This window comes from Eurytemora carolleeae, unplaced genomic scaffold (assembly GCF_000591075.1).
Source record: "Eurytemora carolleeae unplaced genomic scaffold, Eaff_2.0 scaffold1672, whole genome shotgun sequence".
In the NCBI taxonomy this organism is placed as follows: Eukaryota; Metazoa; Arthropoda; class Copepoda; order Calanoida; family Temoridae; genus Eurytemora; species Eurytemora carolleeae.
This window is the reverse complement of record NW_019397556.1, coordinates 12,125-37,686: the sequence shown is the minus strand read 5'-3', so window position 1 is coordinate 37,686 and position 25,562 is coordinate 12,125. Positions and strand designations below refer to the sequence as shown.

At 31.8% G+C, this 25,562-nt stretch overlaps 1 protein-coding gene across 1 annotated transcript; it reads left to right on the top strand.

Annotated features, from left to right (window-relative positions):
• The first annotated feature begins 4,695 nt into the window (after nt 1-4,695).
• On the top strand, nt 4,696-16,638 carry LOC111714894 (uncharacterized). The gene is made up of 8 exons (XM_023490108.1): nt 4,696-4,768; nt 10,320-10,440; nt 11,803-11,892; nt 12,582-12,661; nt 13,700-13,823; nt 15,125-15,258; nt 16,113-16,210; nt 16,491-16,638. Exons 1-7 carry the CDS (start codon nt 4,701-4,703, stop codon nt 16,201-16,203), a joined length of 708 nt encoding a protein of 235 aa, XP_023345876.1. The 5' UTR covers nt 4,696-4,700; the 3' UTR covers nt 16,204-16,210; nt 16,491-16,638.
• The last annotated feature ends 8,924 nt before the right edge of the window (nt 16,639-25,562 follow it).

The window sequence follows — 25,562 nt, the reverse complement described above, 5'->3', positions numbered from 1 at the left end:
TATAAACTCCTGGAAGGATATCTTAATCCCTCCATAGGAGTTATAAACCCCCAGGAAGGATTTCTGAATCCCTCCGGTGGAATTATACACCCCCTGGAAAGATATCTGAATCCCTCCAGTGGAACTATGAACCCCTAGATAGATATCTAGGGGTTAGTGACTTTTCAAACCCCTCCAGTGAAAACGAAATCCCTCCGGTGGCCTCCAGTAGAATCGAAATCTTACTACGATCTTCTTTGAGTCGTTAGAGTTTAATCTTTTATAGCATTTAACAACCATATTTAAATCACAAACCCGACAAAAAAGCCTAAAATAGCAACGACGAAAAATCTGCTTTTAATGGGTAAAATGAATTAAGGCTCACTTACTTTTAACCAGGACCTCTTGTTCTTCCGGGCATTGACGGCTTTCAATATTATTTCGAATTTTAAACAGAATTTTATAGAAGATTTTTATCAGCAAAACAAATGTTTTAGTTTTAACACATGCTATGTTTGCAAAAGAATCGAAGAAAGAAAAGACGACTTTACAAAGAAAAGAATGAAAAGATTAAAAAGAGTAAAAGATATTATCAAACATGAAGGATGTCAAAAATGGCGCGAATTAAAAAGAAGCTTAAAAATGCCCGTTTTTCATAGAACTTATATCTCTTTCACATTTTATAAAGCATTTTTTACTTTTTTTTTACATTGCAAATAAATCTTAATCTTTATTTCTAAAAGTTGTTAGTTCATTGTCGAAAATACAAACAATCCACTACCAATTTATATTAAATATAGTGTAAACAATAAACATGCAACTTTTCTTATCCTTTCCTTTTTCTTTTAATTCTATTTTTATATTTTTTTAGAATTGGGGGAAATATTCCCACAACCTCTACTTTTAGAGGTTTTTAAATATTTTCTCCTGAAACACTTAATTTTGTATGTTTTTGTTATATTTCATAAATAAATAATTTTTTTAGTTACTTTACTTTGTCGATATATGGTTTAATCTCAGACGCTGAACATTTCTTGAACGCATTTTTTAAATCTTAATCATACTTTGGGTAGATTTCGCGTGTATCAACGGATTAAAATTAAATCCCTTAATCCCAAATTTTACAAGATCGACAGAATATTTTGTCGCTGAAGCTTAGCGCCATCCCAAACTAAAGTATCGCCCTCAGGTCAAACAAATGGTTACCCAGAAATGAGACTTTACAGACGACTTTACAGACTTTACAGACTTTACAGACGACTTTACAGACGACTTTACAGACTTTACTTTACAGACTTTACAGACTTTACTTTACAGACTTTTCAGACTTTACTTTACAGACTTTACAGACTTAACTTTACATACTTTACAGACTTTACAGACTTTACAGACTTTACTTTACAGACTTTACAGACTTTACAGACTTTGCTTTACAGACTTTACAGACTTTACAGACTTTACAGACTTTACAGACTTTGCTTTACAGACTTTACAGACTTTACAGACTTTACTTTACAGACTTTACTTTACGGAATTTATTCAGTCTTTGTCCTTATATATAGAAGCCCCTGCAGCTGTCAGCTAATCTTTTTTTGTAAAATCACTTAGAATCCCATTGGTGAAGTCACATTTCTTACAGAAAATCCAATTAAATGTACAAGGTTCTTATATTTTGAAGAGTTTCAGATTGTCATGAAAGTTTCATTTATAATTTAGTTATCAAACATTTATTATTTCAAGTGACCCTCCATGCAAAAATGCCTATACCCGATTCACAACGGTACCATTTAAAGCTTTGTCTGACCAAGTATGAATTATATATAAATGTTTATAATTTTATAATTTTGAAAACTGATTATTCACAATTGTAATTTCTCTTGAAAATTTATTTGCGAATTTTTACTGCAGGAAACATGTAGGATTTATCAGAATTATACACTTATAAACCTAGAAAAACGACATTGTTTGTAAAATAAAGATTGTGAATGAGACAAGGACATATTTGCTTGCAATGTCACTTGGAATTATGCTTTACAGTACCTTTATGTTTTCAGCAGTAGAAATGCACAAGTCACTTTTTGTCGAGAAACCACTGTTAGAAGTAAAAAAATGTTTAAAATAATAAACATTGCTATCTTATTCAGGCTTGATTAGACAACGCTTTTAATGGTACCATTGTGAATCGTGCATTGTCCCTTATTGCATGAAGGACCACTTAAAAATACGCGTACAGTCCCTTCAGTAAATATTTGTTTAAATATATCTTCTGTGACATTTAGACAATATTTAGAAAATCTTTAAAAATATTAAAATTCTCATTGTCCGAATTTAATGAATTTAAGCCGCGTCTAAAATCCCCCCAAAAACTGGTTTCAATTGAGCGCCGGCTTAAATCTTGAAAAATCTAATACAAATTTAAGTGGAACCAACCATATTTGAGCCGCGGCTTAAATTCTTAAAATTAGGTCTCTGGTTAAAACTTTTTATGTATTTTTAACGTCTCCGGTGGTCGAATTTAAAGAATTTGAGCGGCGGTTTAAATTTAAGCCGCGGCTTAAATATGGTTGGTTCCACTTAAAATTGTATCAAATGTTTCAAGATTTAAGCCGGCGCTAAATTTAAACCGGGTTTTGGCGGATTTAAACCGCGGCTCAAATTCTTTAAATTCCATCTCTGTTAATATAATAAAGTTTCTGTTCGTAGATTTCCAGTAGGTTGAACGTATCATAGAATATTTAATAATTTCAATTTTTGTGTAAAATCAAAGGTAGAGGAGCTACGAGGTCACAACGTCGTTCTGTTGAATCGGCTGAGCGATATCTGAACCAAAAGTTTGAGCCTCTGGCCAGGGAATCCCCTTTAGTCATATCAGGTATATAGTTTATAGTGCAAACTTTGGTTTAGGGAAAGTTGGGTTGGTAGGAGAAATTATATATTTATTAGAAGTAAAACATACATTGGTAGAGCAACACAAAGTACAAAACATGAGAAGTAAAACATACATTAAACTTAGCATTTTTTTAATTTATACAATGAAACACTTTAATTTGAATTGTAAATAAAACCTGTTTTATGAATTATAGTGTTCTTAAAGGGAGTGACCGATTAGATATGGTAGTTATAGCTCAGAGTGCAGTATTGTAAATAAGTTTTATTCATCAACTACCATGTTTACGTAGTCACTCCCTTTAATAAAAAATATTTGTTTTACGTTTTCCTTGCATTAAAAACATTTTACAGTTTTTTATTAAACTTACTTAATCATATTTGTTATATATTTGTTTCAGCTCTCTGTTTCAGCTCTCTTTTCATCTCTCTGTTTCAGCTCTCTGTTTCAGCTCTCTGTTTCAGCTCTCTGTTTCAGCTCTCTGTTTCATCTCTCTGTTTCATCTCTCTGTTTCAGCTCTCTGTTTCATCTCTCTGTTTCATCTCTCTGTTTCAGCTCTCTGTTTCAGCTCTCTGTTTCATCTCTCTGTTTCATCTCTCTGTTTCAGCTCTCTGTTTCAGCTCTCTGTTTCATCTCTCTGTTTCTCCTCTGCTTCCACTTTATTCTCCAAACCGGACTGTAAACGTAATTTGAAAAACCCGCCATTTAAAGCGTAGTTTGACCAATTCACAACAGTACCCTTGAAATTCACAATGGTACCCTTGAAATGCACAACGGTGCCCTTGAAATTCACAACGGTACCCTTGAAATTCACAATGGTACCCTTGAAATACACAATGGTACCCTTGAAATTCACAACAGTACCCTTGAAATTCAAAACAGTACCCTTGAAATACACAATGGTACCCTTGAAATTCACAACAGTACCCTTGAAATACACTATGGTACCCTTGAAATTCACAACAGTGCCCTTGAAATACACAACAGTACCCTTGAAATACACAATGGCACCCTTGAAATACACAACAGTACCCTTGAAATTCACAACATTGCCCTTGAAATACACAACAGTACCCTTGAAATACACAATGGTACCCTTGAAATTCACAACAGTACCCTTGAAATACACAACAGTACCCTTGAAATACACAATGGTACCTTTGAAATTCACAACAGTACCCTTGAAGTACACAATGGTACCCTTGAAATACACAATGGTATCCTTGAAATACACAATGGTACCCTTGAAATACACAACAGTACCCTTGAAATTCACAACAGTGCCCTTGAAATTCACAACAGTGCCCTTGAAATACACAACAGTACCCTTGAAATACACAATGGTACCCTTGAAATTCACAACAGTACCCTTGAAATACACAATGGTACCCTTGAAATTCACAACAGTACCCTTGAAATACACAACAGTACCCTTGAAATTCACAACAGTACCCTTGAAATACACAATGGTACATCCTAATGAACGAGTGAACATGTTGGTCTTCAAGTCTCTGGTAGACTTGACTTGACTTGAAGATGTATACGAGGTCACCTTATAGCACATGTTCATGAAGACCGTTCACGTTTGACTGGATTCGGTCTTGCTTTTTACAAGAATAAACATATAAAGAAAAAAAAACACGATTGAAAATGTCAGATTTGTTCAGTGAATAAACTGGGATGTATATTATTTATCCTTGATCAAATCAAACCAAGTTTAAAGGATACCTTTGTAAATAGAACATACCATAAATGGAGGGTCACGATTATAGTTTCTAATTTACCAATATTTTTACCAAAAACTGAAGTGAATTTAATATCTCAGATTCCGGAAATGATTTTACTGGAAGAGTTAGAACTCGTCTTCCAAACCACTACTGTTGTTGTTCAACAGAATGCCAGGTTAATATCTTGAACAAGCTATTATTCACAACAATTGTTTTATTTAATGCTTTGTTATTGTTTTAAAGTATTAACTTAGTACGTTTTATACAGGGGGTGGCAATGTACGTTTTATACAGGGGGTGGCAATGTACGTTTTATACAGGGGGTGGCAATGTACGTTTGATTAGGTATAGATTGTACGGTAATAGTTGAGAAATTAGATATAGTCGATTATGAGTTATAATTTGTTTGTTTTGTTTATTTGTATGTCTGATCATAACTCAGAAACCCCTTCTTCGATTTGGGGAGATCGGTAGCACCACGGGAATATTCTTAACTTTCTTTTAGAAATCTAAGTATAGGGTTGAGGATAGGGTATAGAGAAAGTTTAGTTTCCTGGCAAAGCTGAGTTCCCGAGCTCATCAATATTTGTACATTCTTTTTTTCCACGACGAACCATAATTGCTAATGGATTTTATTTTATATTCATACAATAATCAGAAACAACATGTTTGCATTTATTCTTAGGAAGAAATCCATTAGAATTTATGGGATTCTTTGCAGGAAAACTGTGATTAATCTTTTTGAAATAAATTATTACGGAAAAAAATCAAAACAATCAGAGTACTCTACTAGATCTACGGAGCAATAAGAGTAATCTACTAGATCTATGGAGCAATAAGAGTAATCTACTAGATCTACGGAGGAATATGAGTAATCAACTAGATCTATGGAGAAATCAGAGTAATCTACTAGATCTCTGGAGAAATCAGAGTAATCTACTAGATCTACGGAGGAATATGAGTAATCTACTAGATCTACGGAGCAATAAGAGTAATCTACTAGATCTACGGAGCAATATGAGTAATCTACTAGATCTACGGAGCAATAAGAGTAATCTACTAGATCTACGGAGCAATAAGAGTAATCTACTAGATCTATGGAGAAATCAGAGTAATCTACTAGATCTACGGAGAAATATGAGTTATTTACTAGATCTACGGAGCAATAAGAATAATCTAATAGATCTACGGAGAAATCAGAGTAATCTACTAGATCTACGGAGCAATAAGAGTAATCTACTAGATCTATGGAGGAATCAGAGTAATCTACTAGATCTCTGGAGAAATCAGAGTAATCTTCTAGATCTACGGAGAAATAAGAGTAATCTACTAGATCTACGGAGATATCAGAGTAATCTTCTAGATCTACGGAGAAATAAGAGTAATCTGCTAGATCTACGGAGAAATCATAGGAATTTATTAGTTCTACGGAGATATCAGAGTAATCTGCTAAATCTACGGAGAAATAAGAGTAATCTACTAGATCTACGGTAAAATCAGAGTAATCTTCAAGATCTACGGAAAAATAAGAGTAATCTACTAGATCTACGGAGAAATCAGAGTAATCTTCAAGATCTACGGAGAAATAAGATTAATCTACTATATCTACGGAGATATTAGAGTAATCTACTAGATGTACGGAGAAATCAGAGTAATCTACTAGATCTATGGAGAAATTTGAGTAATCTACTAGATCTTCGGAGAAATATGAGTAATCTACTAGATCTACGAAGAAATCAGAGGAATTTACTAGATCTACGGAGATATCAGAGTGATCTGCTAAATCTACGGAGAAATCAGAGTAATCTTCTAGATCTACAGAGAAATAAGAGTAATCTACTAGATCTACGGAGAAATCAGAATAATCTACTAGATCTACGGAGAAATACGAGTAATCTACTAGATCTACGAAACAATCAGAGTAATCTACTAGATCTACGGAGAAATAAGAGTAATCTACTAGATCTACGGAGATATCAGAGTAATCTACTAGATCTATGGAGAAATAAGAGTAATCTACTAGATCTACGAAGAAATCAGAGGAATTTACTAGATCTACGGAGATATCAGAGTAATCTACTAGATCTATGAAGAAATCAGAGTAATCTACTAGTTCTACGGAGAAATAAGAGTAATCTACTAGATCTACGGAGATATCAGAGTAATCTACTAGATCTATGGAGCAATAAGAGTAATCTACTAGATCTACGTGTTATAAACATGAAAAGTTGAAATGTCGTCTTGAGTTTTTAGTGGCAGTGCAATTGTCGAGTTATAACTGTAATTTTTAACCAATTTTTGAACAGCTCTGAAGTCAGAACTGTTGTCTTGTGAATTTCGGGATCAAGTTTTGATCTCCATTTTTTCATACATCTAGATTAATGTATTAATCTAATTCCTCTGTGACGTCCTGCGATGATCAGACCCCCCTGGAAAAACTTTAATTAAAGAATTAAAAATAGTTCCTCAAATTTAAAAGGCCCATCGTGGATATCGAGATCAAGGGTTCAAAATTGAAAAAAACACACAATGACAAAAGTTTTGATTTCGAGCATATTTTTAGACAACTCCTGTTCTAGGATTCGGCATATTTAAATTTTAAACGAAGTTCGGCAAATATTGTTTCGACCGTTTTGCTGCCTGTTGGGATCAAAGAAACCAATGGAGAGTAAAATAATAATCTGGAGACCCCCTTTCATCGGAAAACTATTAGAGACCCCCTTTCATCGGAAAACTATTGGAGACCCCCTTTCATCGAAGATTTATTGGAGACCCCCTTTTTTTGGAGAACTATTGGAGACCCCCTTTCATCGGAGAACTATTGGAGACCCCCTTTTATCGGAGAACTATCGGAGACCCCCTTTCATCAGAGAACTCTTGGAGACCCTCTTTGGTATATTAATCGATCAGAGACCTAGTTCCCTCCAGATTTTTCATTTAGACGTAAACATGTTCATCTGACACCCCCACAACACATTGAAGATCTTCATTCTTTCATGGGAGGCCCTCATTTTAGAATACTGATTAAATGCTTGGATCTCCAACGAAAAGGTTTGGGTCATTGATATTAATCTTGGGGTCTTCGCCGAAATAAGGGATCACCAATAAAAATCTGGGGTCACTGATCAAAATTTGGGATGTCCAATGAAAAGGTTCGGGCCCTTGTAGAAATATCTGATAAAATGTTTGGATTTTTGATTAATTGAGGGTGTCCAGAGTGGGACGTGGGTCTTTGATGAAAAGATTTGTATCCTCGAAATCTAATAATGGTTATTTTTTGCATATAATTAATGGTTTGATAAAATAGTTTAATCCATTATCTCCAACAAACACAGAAACCATTTAAACTTTCTCGGAATCACTTTTCCCAAATAAATATTTAGAATTAAAGAATATGCATTCCATGCCATGTTTTTCAAACATGTTCAGATATATAATATTACGATTTAATAAGCCTGCGGGAAAACTTGTTGTTAACAAAATAAATATTTTGAGGGAAATTAAAGATAGAATAATGGTATTTTTTGGGTTAAAAGTCCTTAAAATCCTGTAAAAATACTCAAAAAGCATTAATGTATAGTTTTTAATAAAAATTGTTATTTCGATTATATTGAATTTTGGAGTATATATCAAATAGAGACTAAACCTGAAGTTCTACAAATATTTGATGTGAATTTTGTCAGGATACATTCGGTCAGAGATTTAGATTTTTTACATTTCTTAACCGAAGATTTAATTTCATATCTGAGCAGCACAAACTTCATGTCTAAAGGGGTCATAGACGTAAGAAATAGTCCTTTAACCTATTTATTAAATGAAAATCTAAAAAGCTACGATTTAGTTGTATTTATAAAAGTTTTAATGTAAAAAAAGTATGCTAATTATTGAATGATTATGATTGAGTTTAAAATTTTTTCAATTTCCTTATGGTTTATTTTCAATGCAAAAATTTTTATATAGATTTTTTAAATGTTTTCATATTAATCTAAAATGCAGGCCCGTATCTGGGAATTTTGNTAAGAAGGGGGGTGCCGTAGGGAAAAGTTTTTTTTTTACCTGAAAAACTTAAAAAGGGTCAAAACTAATGAATGATGAATAAAAAACTAGATTTTAACTTATCACACATTATAACTCATTAAGATAGATATTTTGCCTGTTTTCTTTCCCTTAAATGCTCTTGAGAATCTATTTGCATCAAAACAAAAAAACTGAAGGTATTTAACATGTGGAGATTTGAGTTAAACTATAAAAAATGTATTACTGAAAATTTTTGAAACACAAATAGACATGCAATTCGTATTTCTAATACAGAGAAAGTATAGAATACAGAAAAGCTCAAGCATGAAAATCTTAAGTTTAAACCAAAATTTAAGTTCGAAAAATACTCCTCTGCAAGCTTGAGGATAAGCACAAACAGCTTCTCCTAAGCTTCATTAGAATAATTAATCTGAGAAAAGAAGGGAAAAGAATAAGCTTCTCAAAATACAAACAAAAATTTAATCCATCATTTAACAAGACAGGATCGAAAGAAATAAAATTTCCAAATAAATTATTTCAGAAAGCATTAAATTTTGAAGAAAAAATAATCTTTACAGATAGTATTGGTAACAAAAATTAGATTTTATGCCAATTTTCTCTCTTTTTTCTTCTATCTTTCATTTTTCGTTTCCTTCTTTTCATTTTTTCATTTTCTTCTTTTTTGTCTCAGAAAGTGTGCCCCCTTTCGGGGTAAATGGGGGGGGGGGCACGTGCACCTGTGCCCCCTAGCTACGGGCCTGCTAAGATGTTTTATTTTTTAATTTAATTGTAAAAATGTCACTTGAAGTTACGTTTAAAGGGGAGGGAGGAGGGTGTGAAGCCTTTTTTTTTGGTAATTTTATCATCAATAAAGATAATAAAGATTAAGGACTGTTGTAAAGTTTTTAATCAAATGCAAATTTAATTTCCAAGGTTATTCTGTTAATGTTTCATGCCGACAGTTGTAGTTATTATATATATTTAGTGGAGAATACTTAATATTTTCAACTTTGTTATTTTTAACTTTTACAAACTCAATTCAACTTCATGGGATTTTCTGCCAATGTTTTGGTTACAACAAAAACAGAATTAATTATTTCTTACAAAAATTGTTTTCAAAAATAAAAATAAACCAAGGTTGCCCTGTTTATAAACCTAATAAATATTTTAATTATAAATATTGAAAAAGGAAGAATAATTTCCCCTTTATAAGGAAAGGAAATGCATGTGTGTAATATAGTTTTAGTTTTACGGAACCTCTCGTTAAAACGAGTCCAAATTATTAAATATTTAACTTCATACAATGTCTTCTTTTTCTCTAGATACTATAAAATGTCACCAACGATTCTACAACTTGAAACTGAGCAATTTCAAAAGATGTGCTCTGAACCAGTTTCAAAAATTGTTTGCTTGTTTCCGGACTCAATCAAGATTTCTTCATTTCTGTACACTAGCTTATATATAATCGTGGATTTTCCCATCGTTTTCAGTGTTTTGTAGTTACTCTCTCTGTAAATCATGCCGGCTTTATAAGCCTATAATTTTATTAGTTTTAAGGCAGCCAAACTACGCTGATTTCCTCATTCTTAAGTTTTTTAAAAACTTTGATACATTTTATTGACACCCTTTTATTTTAAAAACGTTTTTTGAAATTCTAAATGCAGTCTCTTTAACCAGAAAACCCTCAGACATAAACAAATTAATTTTAGAATAAGAAGAAGAAGAATAAGAATGGAACCTGATCTCGAAAAGATTGCTGAAGAACTTATAAAACATGGAAGTGAAATTATTCAACCTACGACCTCCGTCCAGGAAGCAGAGGCCATAAAGGTAATATTGAAATAACCTTGAAATTTTTTTTAGTATAAAATAAAATTAATTATCTTTGATCTACTTTCATGCACTTTCACAAAATTATCGCTGAATTTTGAAGAAAAAAATATATATTTCTGGTAGAAAGTATCAATGAGATTGAAACTTTTGTAATGTGAATCCATTTCGAAAGCACTAATCCGTATTTTTGTTTTTCAACGGATTAAGTTAACTTACGGCTTAATTATTAAACACTATTATTAAACACCTAAGGGACTGTCCGCGTAATTTCAAGTAAATCTTTTTGCAAAGATTCACAACATTACCCTTTAAACCATTATCTGATCAATAATGTGGAAGATATTGTAATTTTTCCAGGTTTAAAATTATTAAACTGGGATCATTAAATGGCGGCAAACCTTATAGAAATCCAACGTATAGAAACTGCTACGTATAGCAACAACAAAGTGAATAATTTATTCACTTTGTAGCAACAAGGCGTATTTTTCATATTTTTGAGAAATTAAACTTTTTTGTAAAACATTGTAACTTATCATCATCGTTATCATAATTTCTATTTTTTTTAACATACCCTAGACATTAAAGGAGCAAAATAGTTTAATACGTACATTTTTACAGTTTAAGGTCCCCCATGGATTTTATTATGTACTGACAACATAAATGAATGATTATATGGTTATACATAAATTGTGTGTTACTATTAAAACAGATATTTTATAAAATGGTATCTACAGTTTTATTTTTAGAAAAAAAAATATTAAAAGTTATTAAAAGTATAAAAAAAGTTCTCTAGTAATGCTAATATGATTTTATAAAATTCCGTTTTACCATTTAAATAAAAGGATTTTATGAAAACTATATCTACTTTACACTGATTATTTAATTTCTCAAAAATATAAAAAATGTTCTCCCGGAAAATGCCCCTTGTGGCTATACGTACCGGTTTCTATACGTTGGATTTCTATAAGGTTTGACGCCTAAAAAAATATTATGAAATAAATTTCAAGACGACATTTCATGCGCTGTTGCTATGTAACTCGCAAAGAATGAAACTGTAAATACCTTTGATGATTGTTGATTATAAGATTGAATTGCATTTTTTGTCTTGAACATTGTCTTAGTATGGCTTATTTAATGATTTGGCATAGGGCAAAACAATATTACAATTGCAGATAATTGTGAATACAAGAAATCAGACAGTATAAATTCCGTAAACTCGTGTCTAAAGTCTCATCCTTTGTGGGTAACCCTGTATCCTTATATCTAAGATTGGCTGCAGTATAATATCAATGGTTGCACAAATATTTTGTGGCGAGTAATCAGTTTCTTGAGTATTACAGAACATTATTTTATTTTCAGGATAAATTCGCCTCTTCTGTGACCATTAACATTTATAATTTCCTACGCGAGCCTTTACTTGCCCTTAGAGCGGTCTCACGGGCAGGCGAGGTTTGTATTGAAGACGACAAAGATCTTCAACTAAATATTCAAATTAATTTGCGGCATCGAACATTGACCATGACGCTCTTGTCACTTGTGTAAAAAAGTTTTTAAAGTAAACAAAACATTGAAGTCATGGAATTGGATTTTTTATTTCACTTTTAGATGTTGACCTGTTTTTATTTTGCTTTTTTTCATATAACTTTTCTATATAACAGAATTTTTTTTCAATTTTTTTTCTACGGGCAACGCCGTGATCTTCAGCCAGAAATTATTAATTCCCTCTAAATTCACTTTATACTCTCGTTATAGATTATCTGACATTTCCCAAAATCGTATTATTCTTAACAGCAGCTTCCTTCTCTCCTCAGCTCAGTCAGCTCTGCCCAAGGAATTGGGCCTTTGTCACAAACTCAAATTTTCTAATCCCTTTATCTTTTCAACCTGACGGTTTGATTTCGTTCGTGTTTAAAGACTTTTCACATTTTTGGAAATTAAAAAGATTTCACAAAATTTTTAAAAGATGTTTAAAAAATTTCAAAACTTTTTTTTATTATTTTCTTACCATATTTTTCTTTTTTCTAAATTTTTTTTACTTTATTAATTTCTTTCTTGCTTGGCACAACCGTACAATTATCATCATTCCATTTATCCTTTTTTTAAATCTAAATCAATTGATTTATTTGATTTATCGATAGATTGAGGTTCCAGTCAGTGACATACCAAGTCTTTCCAGAAGTGCGCTACTATGTGGCCGGTTAACCCGCCCAGTTTCCAGGTAATCCTCCATCTTTCTTTTTATCTAGAGATTTCTTTCTGTGCGGGTAATTTGTTAATCTAGATATTCTTGAAGTTATACCTAATCCCATTAAACCTTTTGTGTAAAAATTTAAATCTATATAATTAACAAATGACATATTTTAAAGCAAAAACTCCAATAAATTTTCGCGTCGTTATTTTTAAGGAGTTTTATTAAAGGCTCATCCCTGCACCCTTGAACAATTCTTCTACTTTGTGAGACACACTAGCTAGAGAAGTGGTTCAACTACAGTCGTCGTCGTATATATCAATACAATGAAGACGACTTTCGATTTAACTTTTAAACAGCATTAAAGATATACATTAAAATGGGCACAAAGAGAAGCTGTCAATTTAATGCTTGTCTTTATTTACTTGTAAAATGTAAACTTTTAATTTGAAAAAAGTTTGTTAGAAATCAAAGCTTGAATAGAAAAATCGTCTTCATTGTATTGATATAAACGCCGACCATTATACATCTATTTTATTCAATTATTGACGTGATAAGTATAACCCCTACATGTTTGATTTTGAACCTTTTTTGGTTAAATCCGTCCCCGAAGCATTTATGGAATATAGATTCATAGAAGTCGTTTCTCTCACGTCTGGAAACACTTTAATGTTTCTTATTACTTACCTCCTTTAATTTTTCGCGAACACTCCTTTTAGAGGGACTGACATGTAACCGTAAATTCCAGTGACCGTCTATGCAAAGTCGGCAATGCTGATTTAAACCGGTACCCAGCCTTGAAACCTTTATCTGATCAATAATGTGGAAGATAACGTCGTTTTTCTGACTCGAAATTGTTTATTTCTGATCATTTTCTCATTTTTTCTATAAGCAAGACAATCGCAAGTCACTTTTACAGAGAAAGCACAAACGAAAATAGACAGTTTAAAAAACAAAAACATGGATATCCAATGAGGGTCACTTAAAATTAATCATAATGTTCATTTAGTAATTTTTTTTTTTCTCTACTGTTGTGGGCTATATTATCAACATACAAAACTTGTTTAGTTGTGGTTGTGCTGGAACGGTTAGCTTTGGAATTGGGTCTATCAAAGAAAACTTGCATGTGATGTGGTCCTCACCGAACAATTTTGACAAGCTGGCGTCTCACCTTGCAGTTGGAATTTCACAGGTATTAAGAGACTGATTTTTTGTCACAAACTCAAATTTAAAAAATCCCAATATCTTTGCAACCTAATAGTAAATGAATGCGACATTGGGTTGCAAAGATATAGGAATTAGAAAATCCGAGTTTGTGGCAACAACTCAGTTCCTTTTAGAAAAAATCCCAAGATTAGATTGGAGGCCAGAATTTTTGGAATCATAATCCCTTATCATAATCTTTTGCAAGAACAACAAATTAAGTTATTTCAATTGGAAGCCACAACACTTTGATTTCACTACTCACTAGAAGGGGATCATTCATTTGGCGTACCGTCCCGGTTTGCCTCCCTGTACATTTAGCTCTAGCTGGTTAAAAGTTAGTCCGGTACTTGAACCGAAGAGAAGCGCGCTTACGGTGACAAGAATCTAGACATTTCAATGATTCCTTTCAAAATTAAGAAAAGAAAGACGACCTCAAAGCAATCTTTTCTATATGATGAATTGTTATCACGCAAATAGTTTTAATTGCAGCTTAAAAATCAACTTCAGATAAATGGTAAATATTTAAAGTATAGCTTAAAATTACGGTTTAATTTAATTCACAAGCGGCATTTAAGCTGAAATTTAAGATTAAAACGCTGTAACTTTTCGTTTTTAAGTTTGGACTCAAAATACAAAAAAAGGTTTTCTATAATTTTGAATTTTAAATATTTTTACTTATGTTCAAAAGAAAAAATTAAGAGAATTATTAAGAGAAAACAGTGATGGAAAATATATCTATTCTAGGAAACAGTGATGGAAAATATATCTATTCTAGGAAAACAGTGATGGAAAATATATCTATTCTAGGAAAACAGTGATGGAAAATATATCTATTCTAGGAAAACAGTGATGGAAAATATATCTATTCTAGGAAAACAGGGATGGAAAATATATCTATTCTAGGAAAACAGAGATGGAAAATATATCTATTCTAGGAAAACAGGGATGGAAAATATATCTATTCTAGGAAAACAGTGATGGAAAATATATCTATTCTAGGAAAACAGTGATGGAAAATATATCTATTCTAGGAAAACAGGGATGGAAAATATATCTATTCTAGGAAAACAGTGATGGAAAATATATCTATTCTAGGAAAACAGGAATGGAAAATATATCTATTCTAGGAAAACAGTGATGGAAAATATATCTATTCTAGGAAAACAGGGATGGAAAATATATCGTTTCTAGGAAAACAGGGATGGAAAATATTTCTATTCTAGGAAAACAGGGATGGAAAATATATCTATTCTAGGAAAACAGGGATGGAAAATATATCTATTCTAGGAGAAATCTGATAAATTTATCGACATGTACTACAACCATGACACGTGGTTTACAAGGAAATATGTTTATCATGACAGTAAAGGAATCTGGTTTCATTCGCCACATATTCTTATATTCGCTAAATCCTCAACAAGGTTAGTATCATAGCAGTTTTTTTTACGAACATTTCCAAACAAGGAGTATGAAATAGAAGGGAGATATAACATGCTTTGCAGACGGGTACTTCATTTTTATAAAAATATTCAAAATAGGTTATTGTATATGCGGTAATTGTACATCAGACAAATATTTCTTACATAAATAGAGTACCCGTCTGTAAACCATGTAATAATCATACGGTAGGGCCAACCGCGTCAGTTATACCTACCTTCTATTCCTTACTCCCTGTTTCCAATGCATTTTTATATTCGTCCGAAAATTTTTTTGACTTTTTCACAAACATTGATTTTGTAATCCCTATATTTTTAAAAACAATTTGTTATTTTTAAATTTTTAATCTTATAAATTGGATACAGTTGTTCTGGAAAGTTCTGATTTGATTCTTCTTCTTTTCATCGTTTCTCTCCTTCTTCCTTTTTTCTTTTCCTTTTGTATTTTTTGACTTTCCAGTTTTGCACTAGGTTTTCTTTGCCTTAAGTGCTATTGAGAAGCTATTCTGAAATCTCAGGGGCGGGCTACGCCCCCTGAATCTGTCAGGGTAGTGCGAAGGTCCTTCCGCCCCCCTGTATCAGCCCCTGGATATGGGTTATATACCACCCTCCACTCCGTATACTGTATACTAAAGAACTAGAAGAACTAATAAAAATGTAATATGCAATAATATTTTTGATCAAGAAGAAAAACACACCAAAAATATTTAACTTCTTTGTTTAGGATTTCAACCAATATTTTTATTAACTGTTTATGGTACATTAAAAACTAAACGCCAGATTTAATAAAATTACACTAGAATGTTTTGTTGTTCCTCTAAGATTGAGATTATTTTTAGACCAGTGGCTGATGTAGATGTTTATGTGTATCCTATGAATCCTGATAATCTTCCAAAAGAAGCTAAAGAAGTTGTCAAATCCTTACTCTAGTATCCAGGTACAGTAGTTACCTCCAGAGCCCCAAATTTAAAAGAGTATCGTTGAACGAAACCTTTGAGTTTCCTTTTTGGGGTCTTAACATTTTGTAGATTTTGATTAAAGAGATAAAAAAATGGAGTATATGAAGAAATTAAATAAAAAATTATTTCATAACAAAATATTGATATCCACAAAACTGCCTAACCCCATTCTTGAAACCCGGGTTTCAAAACTGGTTTTCTCAATCATCTTATACAATTTTTTATTGTTGTTAAAACTAATTAAATTATATTTTTTAGTGTAATTGTACTGTACCCGACTTAGAGGAAACATTGAAACATCTACACTCTTGTAATCACATCAAAGTTGACCTTTAAAGGGACTGCAACGCGTAATTTCAAGCGACCGGTTGACCTCCGTGCAAAGATGGCATTGCCCTATCCACAACAGTACCCTTGAAACCTTTATCTGATCAATAATATGGAAAAAAATCTGTTTTCCTGCAGAAGAAATGCGCAATGCACATGTTTAGAGAAATCACGATTTAAAAAAATCAGTTTTTCAAATTACAAACATTAATATCTCATTCATAATTGATAAAACAAAGCTTTTAAGGGTACCGTTGTGACTCAGACATAACCATCTTTGCATGGAGGGTAACTTACAGTCCTTTAAGAAGAATCCTTAAATATTTCTCCTTAATTCATCCTTTTCAACAACATTATAATACAATATCTGTTTTTTCATTGTACTTTCCTAACAAATTTTTTCTTCAGATGGAATCAAGTCTTTGGCCACAAACTGAAATTATTTTATCCCTTTTTCTTTGCAATCTCATGGTGTAAACCTTTGATGTTTTAAACTTAGCTTATTTGATCTAATAAGAATTCAACGTTTGAAATATCTAAGGTTTACGACACGAGATTTTAGGATTAGAAAATTAGAGTTTGTGGCAAAGACTCGATTCCAAAATTGTAGTTTTTTCTCAAACCAATCCAAATACTACGATGCCAGTGTACAGTAAGATATTACTATTGTGAGAATCTTTTTTCTTTTCGTGATACATTTAACATATCTTACTTTAAAAATAGAAGATTTCAAAACTTTATTTCGTCAATGCCATGAATTCACATTATCTGGCGACTATTAGATGCGACGTAAAATATATTTGTATATTTGTATATTTGATATCATTAGTGTGATTATATAAAAGTGTTGAAAAGGGACCATGTAGTCTAAAACTCAACAAAATCTATGTTTTTTGAAGAATCTAAAACTACAAAAAAAAACTCAAAAAAGGAACTATTATTTCATGATTCTAACTGATTTTAAAACTATATTTAAACTCAAGTCTCTCAGGAATTCAAGACCAATCCGTTGAAAATGCTCTTTTTATTTATCCTGGAACCAAAGGAATTGAGTCTTTGCCGAAGTCTTTTGGATCAAATAATATAAGTTTGAAATATGAAAGGTTTACTCCATCAGGTTGTAAGGATATGGAAATTAGAAAATTTTAGTTTGCGGCAATACTCAATGAATAACGAGAGCTAGCTGAATTGAGCGTACCATTTCCATCTCCTTGAAAACATAACTCTTTCAATTAAATAGTTTGTGATTTAATTTTAAACCCATGTTAATTGAATTTTTTGATGAAAATTGAGTAGAAGTTTTAGCATTTGCATACAATTACACAGTAGGTAAAGGAAAAGAAAGTATTGGAAGATAAAAAAGTTTGTAATGTACAATTTTTAGGGAAGGGGGGGGGGAAGGTCGGGGCCAAAGGGTTGGAGACATAGATAAGTAAATAAACATAGATAGCTTATGTACGCAAAATCACCAAGAATTATACAGTCCGCGAACTCATACTTCTAGGGGTCAAAGTGTACTTCAATGATAAGCGGGGTGGTTTGGTGTTTTAATGGATTTCATAATTATTAAACCTGCACTCAGGAGTGGAATATCAAATTATTTCACTGAGCAATATATCATATTGACGAGACAGAAGAAGGACATGAGAAGGACTAAACTAACTTAAATTTCTTTTTACAGAACTCATGTACACCACAAGTACTCGAAATGACATAAGAACAGCCAGTGTTCACAACCGACCTAGTTAATCTATATAATAGGAATATCTTTAAAACATCTCTGTACATTATATCTTTCAAGATGAAAAATGTCGTCTTATGCGCAATCTATCTTTATCTATGGTTGGAGATAATTGGCAATTAACGTACTTTTAAAAGTTATGTAACATAGAATTTAACAGTTCATATGAAATTCCGTTAAAAAAGAAAATTAATAAAAATGTATTATGATTTTAAACAGATAGCTACATTTAATATAGATTTATTTAAGATATACAAACAATTATAAAAACTTCTCCGTACTTTCGTTCATTCTACTTTCGATTTTTCCGATTTTCACACAGTACACCAAGGTTGTTGAGTACACGACTATAACACACAGTACACCAAGGTTGTTGAGTACACAACTATAGCACACAGTACACCAAGGTTGTTGAGTACACAACAATAGCGTACAGGCTTCCGTCAACTTTCTAACTCTTAATATATCGACCTAGAAAGGTAGGAAATAAATATACCTGAATTTTAAATTCAGATTTTTCGTGTTTTCCCAGTAGTTTGAAACAGAAACCTCCACCCTCTTCTGCATTATTTTACAGTGGGACCCAGAAATATGTGGAATAAGAAGACGACTGTTAAGTTATGCATTTAAATTGTCCAATGAACACAAAAGACAGCAATTGTGCAATATACACAGACCCATTTTACTTGATAAGTTGATTTTTAAGCTACTAGTCATAGAGTAATAGTAAAACTATTGGATGTACTACAACATTATAAATAAGCATATAGGGCCTAAATGTCGTCTCCCTTTTCCACAAACACTGTATATGTTTAGGGGAAAGATTTTTTAAGTGTTTTTCTAAATTATAAAGTTAAAAAAACCACCCCCTGTATTGATATTATAGTCAAGCAACATTCATTCCGTTCTTTACCAAATCCCCCACCCCAACCATTTGAGTCTGTAGACGAAATTCCAAGTGAATGAAATATCCATAATTTTATAGCTATAATTTTTTAGTTGTGATTTTTTTGTGAGAGTAAATTGACCACTGTGCTGAAGAGATTGAAAAGAAAATACTCAGATTTCAACATGTTTTAAGACGACGATCGATATCTTCCTCATTGTTACTCAGATAGATGTTTAGAGGGTACCGTTGTAAATTGGATAAGCCACTCTTTTTAAATGAAGCATCACTTAAAATTAAGATTAAAGAGTTAGAATTTAATGAATTCGCGCCGCGTCTCAAATCCGCTAATAACCGGGTTCAATTGAGCGCCGGCTAAATCTTACAACATTGAATATGATTTTAAGTGGAATCAACCATATTTCAGCCGCGGCTCAAATTCTTTAAATTCGGCCTCAGTTCTTTTAAAGTTTAAACACCTTAAGCTTGTTTTCTATGTAAGTAGAAGTACTGATTCTAAAATTAGTATCCTTGATATATGGAGTATAGACTGATCTCATCCTACAGTAATCTGACCTGGACCTGGAGAAATGAACCCTGGAGCACGAACCCTGCTCCAGGGTGTCATAACACTAGGATATCTATCAGAGTAGAGATATAAACGAGATAATTGAAGGCTCATCCATGTTCTGTTAATTCCTCACTGGTTATTTCTGTATTTCTATCGACTATCACGCTTTCAATAAAAAACTAGGCTTTCAGGGCGCTACGCGCCCATCTTTTATTTCAACTTGGAATTGTGACTCTATCGGTGAGCATTTTTCTTCGTAAAATGTAAAACAAAATCAAAAAAAATTGATGGATTTTTTCATATTTTTCGTGGATTTTTCAAAATTGTACGAAAATCGGATTCATGTAAGTTGCCAAAACAAATTTCGGGCCCTATCGGTTCAGCTGTTCATACGTTTATTGGACACAAACAAACAAACAGACAGACAGCTAAAGTATACATATATGCCAATTCCATTTAAAAGTAACAAACTATAAAATAAAATGATAAAATTAAATTTTGCATATTGTTTGAGGCAGGTTTGTAAACTTTTATATTTGTTTAATGTAATTTTGCTTTAGACAAATATAAATGATAAATATATGAGGCTGGTCGCCCATTTTCCTTTGAAAAAGATAAAATTTGTGAAATACTTAATTTTGTTTATAATTGGGATTAACCAAGAGGGGGGGGGGGGCTAACTTTAAAAGTACGGAAATTTTTTTTGAAACGGGCAATTGTAAGTTCTATTGTGCCCCTGTTGACAACTAAAGTTAGTATGTATGCTATTAAAAGCTCATGCTTATACAGTCTCAGTGTAATGTGGAGGAACAAATTAAAAAAATATTTTGAAAATAATTTTAGAATATTTACAATTCAAATTAGAAATTTTATTAATTTGTATTTAAACTTTTTAAAGATCCATTTTTTACTCTTTTTGAGTTCAAGTATTTTTGAACACCCTTTTAGATTTACGATATACATGAACTATATGTCATCATTGAATTAAATATTATTTTTATTTGTCCAACAGATTTAGGATGTGCTTTTTTATCGCAGTTTGTATCTACTAATTGTACAGTTTCCGGCCGAAATATTATATATCTAAATATAGATAAATTTATATATACATATATAAATTTTAATAACTCAGTTCTCCCAGTTTCAAGGCTACAGTGCACAGTGTTCAATACCTAAACTATATAACACCTGAAAATATTATGAACTTTTCGTGTGCTTTTTCTACTCAGAATTAGCCTTAGTTTTATGAAACATTACTAGTACGACATTGTGACCTCGTAGTTGTTTTGATACAAAAGTATACGAACATAAAATCTATCCGTTCTCATATTAGAAATTCAAAACATTTTTGTTTTTATCATGAATAGCTCTTCGATAAGAGTAGAAATGACATAAAAGATTTAAATCTTACGTAATTTTTTCGGAAGTTCACTTGGGGTTGAATTTACTCTCTCAAGGGGGGGGGGGGCTCACTTCTCAGCCCCTATCGCTCTCCTGAAATTTATACGCAATGTCCTAATAACCAGTATACTGACTAGTTTTTTATTTGTATATTTATGTATATCCCTAATATTTGGTTCATTTAACAGAAAAGAAAATTAATCTTATTACAATCCTATTTTAGTTTCGAAACAACTATTAAAAAAAAAATAGCTCAACAATGTTTTCTAACGTTTCAAGAAATCAAATTAAACAAACAAAACAAGATGGATGACAAAGACCAAAATGAAAAAGTTTAATATTAATTCTTTAGGTTGAATAGATACAAATGCGATATAAAAAAAAGTCAGTAATGAACTATAATAAATCTTTAATTCATAACTTTAATGATGTACCAATTGGGAATTCATAACAAAGTGAAAAGTATTTTTATAAATGATATTGGTTAACCCTTGGACGCCATTTTTGAAAATTTTCATGAATTTTCCCGCCAAAAGTAAACTGTTGCTTGATTCAAGGCTTCAACAATTAAAGTGCATTTTTATATATCCTGTCATGCAACTGCAGCCAATCGATGCAACCTTGTGCACTTTCACGTGACCAACTCAAACAGTACACTTAAAACATGGATTCTGAGGAGAACTTCTTTTTCTTAGAAAATCCATTAAAATTTTAAACAAAACCGGATTTATCTTAATAGGCACATCAAGGTTAGGTCACCCAATATATTTTGAAAATAATAAAGATTACTGTTTAACAAAATTAAAATGCTAAAACTATTAAATTCTAAAACTGTGTGTTGTTTAAATTCTTAAGTTTTGTTGAAATCAATACACGAAACGAGGCAGTGAATGATCGCAGTTTATTTAAAGGTTCACTCCCTACTACTCCACTAAAAACTATAGGCAGAGCTTCACATGTCCGGAATTCATATTATAAAAAAGTCAAAAGTGTCCAAATTAATGTTTTAATCTAACTTAAACTGGTTGGGTTTTGTGGCAGATTGCGTAATTTCCTTTTATTACTCAAAGGTTTTGTTCTGTTAATTTGTACTCTTTCAATGCTACTTAATTCATTTGTCAGATGTCCTTATCCATTTATTCAAATATTTTTAGGAGGATTTTAAAGTCACTCTAAAAATTTTGATTAAATTTTTCTTGACAAATTTTCACTAAAATCTGCAAAATATTTTATTTTTATTGTTTAATTATGTATACGAAGATAAAATTTTTGCAAATTAATAAAGATTGAGAATCGATTATTGCCCCTTAAAGAGGTGCGCCTTGTAGAATCAATCTGAACTTACTCTAATAAATCTCTTTATTAAGAAAGAAAAGATCTTTAAGAACAATTCAGGAATTAATGATCATGAAATTATACTGACGTCAACAACATTTTTAAAATATTCTTTTATTCATATTTATTCTTAAGATTTTTGATTGCTCTGTAAATAAGGTGATGTTCGCGTCATTTCAAATTTGACAGCTTATTTGATTTATAATTCACGAAAGGTGTTGTTTGCGTCATTTCAAGTCTTTCAAGTGTCCTTCCATTTCTAGACTCCTATGTCTGATTCACAACGCTATCCTGAAAATCTTTGTATAATCGTAGAATGAACTATAGATATCGATATTTATAATTATGCAAACTGATTTAAATTCAAATTGTGGGTTTTCTATAAAAATGACGTACGCATTTCTACTGCAGGAAATCCATGGAGAAATTATCAGAATTTATTACTTTTGAAGGTAGAGAGCTTAATGGATAAAGATTCATGCCCTTCCTTAAATGGAGGTTCACTTGAAATTACGGCTACACTACAGTACCTTTAATTCTTCCAACCCCTACCCTTCTCCCCCCCTCCTCCTTCTCCCCTCCCTTTCCCTCGTCCTTTTCCCCTTCTTCCCCCCTCCTCCTTCTCCCCCTCTTATTCACCCCCTCCCGTCTCCCCCTTCTCTCCCCCTTTCTATTTTCCCTTTCTAAAAGATGGGCGGCTCCGCATTTTTCATTGTACAATGTATATCGTGATGTGGTTTAGAAAGCCATAAAAGGAAAAATTTGAAACCTCTTATATATATTTTTACACTGTGTTATTCTAAACATGACAATATAAAGACGACCATAATATTATATTAAAGGGACTGTAAGCGTAATTTTAATTGGCCTCTATGCAAAGATGGCCATATCCGATTATCAACGATACCCTTAAAAAGGTTTGTCTGATCAAGTATTTATTTAATATCAATGTTTATAATTTAAAAAAACTAATTATTTTCAATTGCGCATTTCTATTACAAGAAAACGTGTATGGTTTATCAGAATTAAGCACGTTTAAACTTATAAAACCGACAAAATCTTTTACATAATTGATCACTGTATGATCAGAAAAATTTAAAGGGTATAACCCTTGTGAATCAGGAATTGGAATCTTTGCATTGCGTGTCTCTTGTAAGTGTAACTACGTATATACAGTCCCTTTAAAATATGAATTTATAGGTAAAAATGGGTTAAAAATACCCTTTAAAACATTGATAATTGGTCACACTGTAAATTGTACTTATATCATGAAATGTATAAGATATTAAGATGACATATAGTGTACAGTAGTTATGAGTAAATTTTTACCTTGAAAAATCAGTTCTAAGCAATTTAAATTGAGTACATTGAAAAATAACGGTTTTCCACACTAAAAACAATCAGTAAAGATAAAATAATTCCCGTCACTTTTACAATTGATAGTGGGGATGAGCCCAAGGAGTAAGGAATAGAAGGGAGATATAACTGCCGCGGCCCGCCCTACCATATGATTATACATGCTTTGCAGACGGGTACTCCGTTTGTGTAAGAAATATTCAGAATAGGTTATTGTATACGCGGTAATATGTACATCAGACAAATATTTCTTATTGAAATGGAGTACCGTCTGCAAAGCATGTATAATCATATGTTTGTATCTTCTTTCTATTCCATACTCCTTGGGATGAGTATTTTTTTGGAGCTACTTCAATGTACAGAGTTACTCACTAAGAATGAAATTGTAAAGACGACCTTCTGCCTTAAAACTCCTTCTGTTACGGCCTTTTTAATGATTTTTCAAAGAAAGAAAGAAGTTTATAGTTGCAGAGAATTTTAAATGTAAGGAAATAGACAGTGTAAGTTCCTTTTATATCGACTGTATGCACAAATTATCTAAAATACGTAATTTTGACAAAAATTTAGGGTTGGTGACCCAATATATATAATTGATAACCAATAAGTAACCAAAAAATTGTTTTTAAACTTTTAATATCAAATTATTTTTGTTATACAGTCAGATACAGTGATAGAGTTAGACTCGACTCTCGAGTTATGACATAAATGGTCCAATGAAGATGGGACACATCAATTGTTTAGTGTAAACAGACTCATTTCACTTTAAAAGTGATTTAATAATTTAATAGTAAAACTATTTTCTTGGTAAAAAAATTTAATTAATTTAAGTATTTCTATAAAACTAGGTTTTTAGGGCGCTTCGCGCCCATCTTCTATTTCAATTGTGAACATGTTCTCATTGTAACATTGAAAAACAAAGAAAAAAATATTCGCGGATTTTATAAAAAAAATTTGCGAATTTTCAAGATATAATTTTCTTTTACAAAAATAAAAAAAAAAACTTTTAAACACAAAGGAATTGAGTCTTTGCCACAAACATAAGTTTTTGTATCCCTATATCCCTGCAACCTAATAATGTAAACGTTTGATATTTCAAACTTTGAATATTTAATCTAACAGAGCTGAAAACTTTAGAATGAAATATCCAATTTTGAGGTCACTTTGCTTCTCTGGAGTTTAAATTCATGTGGAGAACAAGCAATATTTAAACTGGATATTAAGAAAAAGAGTGGTTTAAGCCTTAATCCTGATATCCACCATTCTAAAGTTTTCAGCTCAGGGCTCATAGTTTGTCCACGACATTGGGTTCCAGAGATATAGTGAATTGAAAATCAGATTTTGTGACAAAGACTCAATTCCTTTTTAAAATTTTTATCTTTCATAAACCTTCCCTGGGGTAACGCGAGATCCCACAAAAATAATCGGGCCCGATCGATTCAGCCGTTTTAACGTTTATTAGATACACACAAACGTACAGACAAGCCAAATTTATATATAGATTGGAAAGGAATTAAGTCTTTGCCACAAACTTGGATTTTCCCATCCCTATATCTTGTTAACCTGAGGGCAAAAACCTTTGATATTTCAAACTTAGGTTTTTTGATCTAGAAGAATTCATAGTTTGAAATATCTAAGGACTACGACATTGGGTTGAAAAGATATAGAGATTAAAAAATCAGAGTTTGTGGCAAAGACTCAATTCCTTTACTGATA

Bases quoted from the DNA above. Each gene is read 5' to 3' on its own strand.
- LOC111714894 (XM_023490108.1), top strand. From the start codon at position 4,701: ATGATTTTACTGGAAGAGTTAGAACTCGTCTTCCAAACCACTACTGTT. The intron at 4,769-10,319 runs GTTAATATCTTG...AATTAATTTTAG, and splicing joins GTTGTTCAACAGAATGCCAG to AATAAGAAGAAGAAGAATAA. The intron at 12,662-13,699 runs GTAATCCTCCAT...AAACTTGTTTAG, and splicing joins TTAACCCGCCCAGTTTCCAG to TTGTGGTTGTGCTGGAACGG.